This window comes from Myotis lucifugus, unplaced genomic scaffold (genome assembly GCF_000147115.1).
Source record: "Myotis lucifugus unplaced genomic scaffold, Myoluc2.0 scaffold_2641, whole genome shotgun sequence".
Classification (NCBI taxonomy): Eukaryota; Metazoa; Chordata; class Mammalia; order Chiroptera; family Vespertilionidae; genus Myotis; species Myotis lucifugus.
In genome coordinates this window covers 1-10288 of record NW_005873689.1, presented here as the reverse complement: position 1 = coordinate 10288, position 10288 = coordinate 1, and the positions used below count along the sequence as shown (strand labels likewise).

Genomic DNA, 10288 nt, shown 5'->3' with positions numbered 1-10288 from the left:
AGTCTTGTATAAGAAAGAGAAAAAATATATAAAACATACATACAAAGTTTGGATTTTTATTGAAATCTTGTGTTATGTATCAAACAAAATCTGCTTTCTTCAGATAAAAATATTTCTTCAGAGTTTCCAGATAACTGCTAAAAGGTTAAGTTGGTCCTTCAATGTCTTATTTTATTGTTTTTTGTTGTTGTCATGAAATGTTCATATACACTTAGGATGTTCCCAAAATAACTTTTATCGTGTAAAGGACCGTACATGACGACCTCTACCACTGCCTCCACTGACAAACTTTCCTCTTGAGCCTCCACTGCCGCTATTTGCACTTGCCCAGGAAGGTCCAAGTCCCCCACGGCCTCTTGAAGCCCGGTCACGAGGACTTGGGCGGTAGCCTATAAAGGAAAGAACACAGTGTTAGTTGCAACACCCTTTCCTTTCCCATTATATGAAGACTCATCTGTAACACTGAGCTCAAACCAAAACAGAAATTATTCTTTGCTCCTTTAAAATCCACGTACAAGTTCTATGAATGTGTTGAACACCAGTGTGAATTGTCCTTTTTAAATAGGTAAATTGTTTCATATATGAGAACATCTCAAATAAAGCTGTTAAGGGTTATATGCTTATACACACAATGGAATACAGTAACTAAAAATAGAAGACACCTTATGAAGATATGTCTGTTCTTAAAATACTTTGGTCAAAAATGTACCTAAGGGTTGGCTTTCATCATTAAAATATAAAAACAGCGCACATCACCTTGAAACTGCTCAGACTATACACAAAGTTCAGAATCCGCAATTTTGATTATTTCTATAGAAAATGTACACTGGGCACTCATTCAGATATAAAATTAAATTGACTTTAGAATTACACGTTTACATTCTAAAATATTTTCTCCCAGAATCAGAGTACATGACATTTAACGATTTGAAAATGAGGATTCACTTCCCTCTCTCAGCAATATCCAGTAGGAAGAATGTTTACCTGTAGAACTAAGTGGTCGTAAAGGTGGAAGAGGGCCCCTATTAAAATTGCTCTGGCCTCCGCGACTTTCATTGTAAGTTCCTCGAGGAGTGTTCTGAGCGCTCCAACTGGAGCCTCTTGTTCCCTCCCGACGACTGTAGTTTCCTAAAGGCAACACAATCAAAATCTTTTTTCACAACTTCAGTTGGATTAAGAAAGACCTGACAGGTTTTCCTTAACCTTCCAAAGGAATGGAAGATAATCTGAAATTTTTGTAAATGAAATATACTGTAGAATGGCAGCACCATACGTGGTTAGGAGCAGAAGCTCTGGAGCCAGACTGCCAAGTTCACATACTGGTTTCACCACTTACACTTATGTGTCCTGATAGTTTTCTCTTCTGTAAAGTCGTTGTATTAACAAAACCTACCTCATGGGGTTGATGTGAAAGTATTATATGTCAAGTGCTTATAACCATCCCTAACACAGCTCTGTGTTTGCTATTAATGTAAACTTCTATTCTCTTTCACTCCTACCCTCCACAGCAGCAAAAAAACATGTCCTCAATCTACTGGTGAAGCATAATATCTATGAATAAACTCAGTTTCTGAAATCTTGAAACAATTTACAACATTAAATATTACATTAGGAATCAAGAACACAAGAGAATCAATGGTGAATATACAGAAAAATATTCGGGAAATTGTTGATAAGTACAGCTACAAAAATAATGTATAAATATTATTCAGAAAAGATAAACATAATTCTTAATGTAAAAACGAAAATAATTAGCCCAGACTTAATTAAACTTATCACTAAATGTGCTTAAATTAAGCAAAGGTTAATTTTAAAAAGATTTTTTCCCTATCCAATAAAATGCTCTGCAAATAGTACCACTGTAAGTAGTCAAGAGGCAGCTTAATTTTAGTAACAGAAAAATACTTTATCTGAATCACTACCATCTCAATAATTTCTATTTAATATTCTAATATTCCACTATTTTAACCCAGCAATTTTCAACCTTTTTCATCTCATGACACACACAAACTAATTACTAAAATTCTGCAAAAAATAGGTATAGCCCTAACCGGTTTGGCTCAGTGGATAGAGCATCGGCCTGCGGACTGAAGGGTCCCAGGTTGGATTCCGGTCAAGGGCATGTACCTTGGTTGCGGGCACATCCCCAGTAGGGGGTGTGCAGGAGGCAGCTGATCGATGTTTCTCTCTCATCGATGTTTCTAATTCTCTATCCCTCTCCCTTCCTCTCTGTAAAAAATCAATAAAATATATTTTTTTTAAAAAATAGGTATAATTTTGATTTATTCACACTTGACGACTATTGTGTTGGCTGTTGTCATTTTTTTTATTTGACAATCTAAGGGAAGAGGTCAGTGCCCCCAACTAAATAGTCAGGTAGTGCATGTTTTCAAAACTCTTGCAGCACAGTGGTTGAAAATCACTGTTCCAACCCATTAGAAAATATATATAACCTTGGCTGGTGGTGATCAGTGGTTACAGTGATGGCCTGTGACTTGAAGGGTCACAGGTTTGATTTCCAGTCAAGGGCAAGTACCTAGGTTGCAGGTTCGATCCTCAGTCTGTCGGGGCACATGCAGAAAGCAACCAACCAATGTGTGACTCTCACATCAATGTTTCTCTCTCTCTCTCTCCCCCCCCCCCCCTTCCACTCTCTCTAAAACTCTATGGAAAAAATATCCTCAGGTGAGGTTAACAAAACAAAAAAAGAGAAAGAAAGCATATATAAGTAGTTACCTTTTGAGGCAGGCGGTGTGAAAAACCTATTTTGACTGTGAAAAGCTCCCCGTCCTCCTCGATTGCCTGAAAATCCACCACGAGAAGAAATCTTCTGTGATACTTTGAGTGGCCGTTTTGGTGGGGGTATTCCATCTTGCGGGACCACTTCTTTACTTTCAGCTGCAACAAAGTCATCCACGTGCATAGATGGTGGTCTGCTTGTGTTCTGTTTTCTCTGACGAAAAATATCATGGGGTCGTATGCCCTGTCCAAATCCTCCCCTGCCCCTTCCTCTTGGTGGTGGCACAACATGAGCTCGTTTGGCAGGTTCAATGTACTCGGATTTTCCACTATTAAAACAAAAATAGACCATGAAAACATTTAAAAAAAATATTTACTACCAATGAAAATATAAATTAATCTTTGCAATATGAAAACTATTCAATTATTTCTTATTCCAATTGTGGTTACTTTGCAAATATTTCCATTACAGGCAAATCTTGCTTTAATGTGCCTTATTTACTGAACTTCATAGATATTGCATTTTTTACAAATTGAAGGCAAAATCCTACATCAGTAAAAAGAATGACTCACCAAAGGCTCAGATGATAGTATCGTTTAGCAGTCAAGTATTTTTTAATTAAGATATGTACATTGGCCGAAACCGGTTTGGCTCAGTGGATAGAGCATCGGCCTGCGGACTGAAAGGTCCCAGGTTCGATTCCGGTCAAGGGCATGTACCTGGGTTGCGGGCACATCCCCAGTAGGAGATGTGCAGGAGGCAGCTGATCGATGTTTCTCTCTCATCGATGTTTCTAACTCTCTATCTCTCTCCCTTCCTCTCTGTAAAATATCAATAAAATACATTTAAAAAAAAAAAAAAGATATGTACATTGGATTTTAGACACAATGATATTGTACACTTAATAGACTATTATATAGGGTAAACATAACGTTTACATGCACCAAGAAACAAAAAATTTCATATAACTCACTTTATTATGATATTTACTTTATTGTAGTAGTCTGGAACCAACCCTGTATATCTCCCAAGACATACCTGTACTTTCCATGGAATACAATAAAACTAGCTAAGAATAGCACTCACGTTTTATTGGTATGACTAATAATTATTTTAAATAAGCCAATTCACTCTTGTTCAAACCTTCCAAACTCTCATAAAGTATAATAATAAACAAATGTACTGGGTATGTATTGGCCAAATTATTATCTTTAAAAAAATTTCCCCCCCCAAAAAAATTATTTTCCAAACAATTCATGATTCAAGCATTATGGCAACTTCCTTTATCCTTTAAAAAAAAATAGTTTATTGCCCTAACCGGTTTAGCTCAGTGGATAGAGCGTCGGCCTGCGGACTCAAGGGTCCCAGGTTCGATTCCGGTCAAGGGCATGTACCTTGGTTGCGGGCACATCCCCAGTAGTGGGTGTGCAGGAGGCAGCTGATCGATGTTTCTCTCTCATCGATGTTTCTAACTCTCTATCCCTCTCCCTTCCTCTCTGTAAAAAATCAATAAAATATATTTAAAAAAATAAAAAAATAGTTTATTGATTTTTAGAGAAAGAGGAAGGGAGAAACATCAATGTGAGAGTGCAACACTGACTGGCTGCCTCCTGCACACCCCCTACTGGGGATCAAGCCCGCAACCCGGGCATGTGTCCTTGACTAGGAATTGAACCGGGACCTCCTGGTGCACAAACAATCCCCAACCAACCGAGCCACACCAGCCAAGGCTTCCTTTCTCCTTTAACAGCCATGTGTCTAGCTTAAAATACATTAAAATAAATAAACGTATGTGACCACAATCAAAACCTTCAGTAGAATAAATGTTACCTTGAAGTTATAAAGGTCTCATGCTTGTGCTTCCCAAGTTTGAATCCTTTGGTGGTCTTGGTTCTCCCTGGAGATGATGGTTCTGACAAAAATGAGCGCTCTAATTCTGAGTGCAAGTCAAAGTCACTACAGCATTTTTCAGAGAGTTCAATTAAGTCCACTTTTACCTGCAGTCATAAAAATTAAATAAAATGAAATATACACCTTAAATGTAACTATTAAGGTAACACTTGACTATGGAAATTCTTACTTCCTATAAATTATATGACTAATTATAGGCCTGCCTCTTTCCCTCATCTTTTCAAAAAGCAACATCACTGGTAGTTAAAAAAAAAAAAAAAATCTTAGGAATTCAATTGTGGGTTTTTCTTGGTGGGGGGGTGAGTTTGGCATTCCTCCTCACACAAGTGTTATTAATCTGAGACCTATGCTGCCTGACAAAAAACTCAGGATTTCTCTATATAAATTAACAATGTAGTATCCCCAGAACTTTTCCAAAAGAATATGAAAATAACATATTCTCCAAGCCTTATATATAGTCAACCTATCTGCTATAAAAGGATTTTGTGCAACAGATCTCAAAGTTCTATGCATTTAGTGAGGTTCCAACCTAAGTTTACTTTCAGAGAAATGAAAATTACGTTTACTTAGGTTTTATTCAAATTTATCAAACCTAAAAGACTTAAAATTTCCCTACACCATGTAAGGTCACAGTCATCACTGCAACACAGTTGTGATTCAAAGTGAAGTTTAGAAAAAGAACAATTTGTAACACAAATGTTTTATGTGATGCCAATAGGCACTAACCACATATACCTATTTAATTTTAAATTAATTAAAATTAAAATAAAATACAGTTCGTTAATCACATTAGCAACATTTCATTGCTCACCAGTCACATAAGGCTGGTGGCTACTTTACTGGGCAGGACATGGAACATTTCTGCCACTACATAAAGTTCTATTGGACAGCACAGTTCTTCTAAAGAATCAATGACCAATTTCCAATGAAAAAAAAATTTTTTTTTATAAATATGTTTTTATTGATTTCAGAGAGGAAGGAAGAGGGAGAGATAGAAGCATCAATGATGAGAATCATTGATTGGCTGCCTATTGCATGAGCCCACAACCCGGGCATATGCCCCAACATGGAATTAGACAGTAACCTCCTGGTTCATGGGTCAACACTCAACCACTGACCCACATCGCCGGGCAAGAAATTAATTGTTTAATGAGACTTAAACTGATTTGTATGTGACCTTTTAAATAAGGAAAAAGAATCCTCAATACATTAAATACACTTTAAATGTGAATCATTTAAAAAATTTTATTGTACATGATGAGTATTAGCATTTTTTAGAACAGAAAATATCAAATATATATATTTATTTGATCAAGAAAAAAAATAATATACTAGAGGCCTGGTACACGAAATTCGTGCACGGTTGGGGGAGGAGGGGAGGTCCCTCAGCCCAGCCTGCACCCTCTCACAATCCAGGACCGCTGGCTCCTAACCACTAGCCTGCCTGCCTGCCTGATTGGCCCTAACCCCTCTGCCTGCCAGCCTGATTGCCCCAAATTGGTCCCCAGACAGCCTGATCGCCCCTAACTGCCTCTGCCTCGGCCCCCACACTCGGGACCTGGGATTCCTTCCCTCTGGCCGACCGCAGCACCCGGGATCCCCAGCGGCTTGGCCTGGGCCAGCCGCAGACACCCAGGACCCCAGGACCCCCGACGGCTCAGCCTGAGCCGCCCACAGGCACCTGGGACCACAGGCAGCTTCACCCAGGACTGCCAGCAGCTTCGCCCGGGGCCCGGCTCTGTCAGGAAGGACGTCCAGAAGACGTCCGGTCTAATTAGCATATTACCCTTTTATTAGTATAGATGGTACCATAAGATGTAGCTGAAATCATCCTCCCTGATATATCTCTGAGAAGCACAAACAGACTACACTGAATTTTCAGTCTTAGTGTACCTATACTATTTCCTATTCAGCATTATATTTAAGGACGTCAATTTGCATTAGTACTACATTATTCTAATAATGTAGTTAGAATACATTCTTATATTTCCTCAAATTAAGAGCAGATAACACAACACCATTCCTCTCCTTAAACACAAACACAGGAATGATTATTAATTTGGGGGGATAATTTTCTTATATTTCTAAAAATATAAGAAAAGAAATTACTTAAGAGTACTTATGCAAAAATGTGATTTTCCCCTAAAATGTCTCATTCTTGCCCTAGCCGGTGTGGCTCAGTGAATACTAGTAGAGTGTCGGCCTGGGGACTGAAGGGTCCCTGGTTCCATTCAGGTCAAGGGCACAAGTCTGGGTTGCAGGCTCGATCCCCAGTAGAGGGCGTGCAAGGGGCAACCAATCAATGATTCTCTCTCATCATTGATATTTCTCTCCTCTCTCCCTCTCCGTTCCTCTCTGAAATCAAGAAGAATATATTTTAAAAAAATAAAAATAAAATGTCTCATTCCCATATATACAGATCACTAACCAGAAAGAAGTGAAACAAGTAGCATAAAATCTGAGTTTTGGACACTATTAAGTGGGTGACTGACATAAAAAGTATGCAGTACTGGTCCCCAAATGAACTTGTAACAGCTATAGTAGAGCTAACAACACACAAAGAAACAACAACTTTTTTTTCTAAATATTTAGTAATAAAATTATACCAAATCCAGGTCCCCATCAATATCTTCAGCCTGAAATGGAGTAAACCACATAGATTTCAATTGATCATCCATGACATCAGCTAGTACATACGCAGTCCTAGAACAAAAAAAGAATTTAGAAAAAAGAAGAAATCCAAAATAAAAATTTTAACATCTTCCAATTAGAATAAAATCTGTGGAAAGTACACTTTAAAATGTCACCCTATAAAAGTATTGGAAATTAGCACTTAAAAAATTAATTTAAAAAGTTATTTAAGAATTAAGTATCCTTAAAAATCAGTAACTTGGAAACTAATCTTGTAGTGACAAATTTTGACCTTTCAGTAAAATAAAACAGCACTGGATTTACTTACAAAAAGTCAAGTTTATTAAAATGTACCAATGTGTACGAAAAATGTCCATACTTAATTTTTCTAAATTCAGAGAATAATTCCATTACAATGAATAGTCATTATGCTCTGAAAGTACAGTGCTCCAAAGACCAAGAGGCACTGCATATCAGGGATAAGTAAACTATGATCCCCATTCTACTGGCCTGTTTTGGTACAGCCTACAAGTTAGAAATGGTTTGTACGTAAAGAACAATATGTAACAGAGGCTTAATGTGGCCTGCAAAGCCTAGAATTTTACTATCTGCCCCGTTACAGAAAAATAGCAAGCTGGCCAGTTATAGACCTCCAGCCATTAATACACTATATCTACTCAACCACAAAATATTGCTTGTTTTACCTATTGTTAAACAGATTCTGGAGAGATTCTGGAGCTGAAAGTACTGGTTCTACGTCTTGGTCACCGAGAGGTAAAGGATCACCTGATGACTCAAGCATCTGCTTAAGTCCAACTACATTGTCCAACAACGAATCCAGATTGTCATCATCTTTTGAATGTTCCTAAATACAAACAAAAACAAAATAAGAAGATGCAGGTATACTAGAACATTTATGCCCCAAATCTATTAACTTTTTAGTAGAAAAGTTTATATTATTTCATTACTTAAAAAATTTGGAGTACCATCAGGGAATTATCAACTTAACATTAAACATATTAAAATAAAACAAACACCAAAAACACTTATTATTTTATTTCTAAAGAATGGTAGCAGGGGCACCTGAACTCAAACAATAAACAATTCAAAAAGTACTGCCTTCATATACTCAAGATTCTTCACAATATGAAGGACTTCACTCCAAATTATTAATTCAGAGTTATTTCAAATGCTATAATTCCCAACTGAGGATTCACTGTTTTTTGTTGTTATTAATCCTCACCCAAGGATATTTTTTCCATTGATCTTTAGAATGAGGAGAAAGGAGGGAGAGAAACATCGATGTGAGACACATCGATTGATTGCTTCCTGCATGCATCCCAACCAGGGGATCAAGCCTGCAACCGAGGTACATGCCCTTGACCAGAATTGAACCTGCGACCCTTCTGTCCATCGGCTGACATTCTAACCAGAAGCAAAACTGGCTAGGGCAGGATTCACTATTTTTAAAAAGTCACTAGAAAAACTTGTGCTAGTCAAATGGAAAAGAATGCACTGTTTTTATTTTATTTCTGTTTTTATCTTTATTTTTTACCAAAACAAGTTTCTCTAGTTCAAGGAACAAATTTTCTGGACTTTCTTCTTTGCTTTGAAGAAGCTGTTTTAACTCTGCAGCATTAATACTCATCGTCCGTGATGGATGAGCTCCCTCTACTTCCATGAGACCACTATCATCTCCACAACATCCCTGTAAATGTCACACACAAATCAAATTTGAGAACGAAATTTGCAAAGGTGCTTCCAAACTTACTCAGATATTTAAGTCATTTTTCTGCAATCTTCTCCTTAATGTTTTGGTTTTATATCAATACAAATGGCTAGTTTCAAGAAGGATTTAGTCACTTCAAAATTGAAGTACATTTTCTTTGAGTAAGATTCACACAATAAATAGGTAAACACATGCACTCAATATACTGGCACCAAAATTTCTCAACAAAAATATCCAATGGAAAATACACTGGTACATGCAGAACACATAATATACGGAATATGGGGGAAAACAACATGGTCATCTCAGTAGAGACAGAAAAGCATTTAACAAAATCCAACACCTTTCATGATAAAAACACTCAATAAGAACTACAAAAGGAAGGAAATATCTTCAGCCTCATAAAGGGCATGTATGAGTAACTATAGCTAACATTGTATTTAATGGTCAGAGATTGAATGCCTTCTCCTTAAGATTAAGAACAAGATGAAAACATCAATTCTTGTCACTTGTATTCAACGTATACTAGAGGTTCTTGTAAGAACAAGGCAAGGAAAAAATCTAAAAGGTATCTAGATTGGAAAAAAAAGAAGATAGACTACCTCTATATATGACATGATCTTGTATATATAAAATCCTAAGGGAACTAAAAAAAACTAATAAAAAACTTCAACAAGGTGTCGGACACAACATCAATGTATAAAATTTAATTGTATTTCTAAACATAAAGAACAATTCAGAGATGAAATTAGGAAACAATTCCATTTATAATAGCTTTAAAAATTCCCAATTTAGAGGCATAAGACTTATATTTTGAAAACAATACAACGTAGTAGAAAGAAATTTAAAACAACTCAAATAAATGTCCAGCCATCCCATTTTCCTGGACATGATGATTTAATGGTAATGCTCCCAAAACTGATCTACAAATTCAATACAATGCCCTTAGTGGCTGCCAGAGGGTAGGGGCAAAAGAGAATGGGGAATTTCTGTTAATGGGTACAAAGGTTCTTTGGTGGGTTATGAAATCATTCTAAAATTAGGTAGTGATGATGGTTTCTATGAATAAACTAAAAACTACTGAATCGTCATTTTAAAAGGGTGAATTTTATGGGGTGTGAAATTCATCTCAATAAAAATGTTACAAAAAAGGAGGAGCAAGAAGGAAAATGTTAAGGTAGAAGTGGTGAATCAAAAGAAGAAATCCTATATAATAAAAGCGTAATATGCAAATCGACCCAACGGTGGAACGACCAGTCGTTCTGATGTGCACTGAC

The 10288-nt window shown here is 36.9% G+C and overlaps 1 protein-coding gene across 1 annotated transcript; it reads right to left on the bottom strand.

The window, feature by feature from the left end:
• Positions 1 to 36: 36 nt before the first annotated feature.
• Positions 37 to 9307, bottom strand: LOC102424195 (protein virilizer homolog). Its single transcript, XM_006108546.3, has 7 exons — positions 8838 to 9307; positions 7987 to 8147; positions 7258 to 7354; positions 4571 to 4737; positions 2737 to 3068; positions 985 to 1128; positions 37 to 389 (listed from the first exon to the last, which is right to left on the bottom strand). The coding sequence occupies exons 1-7, from the start codon at positions 8961 to 8963 to the stop codon at positions 235 to 237; spliced, it is 1182 nt and encodes a 393-aa protein (XP_006108608.1). The 5' UTR covers positions 8964 to 9307; the 3' UTR covers positions 37 to 234.
• Between the last annotated feature and the right edge of the window lie 981 nt (positions 9308 to 10288).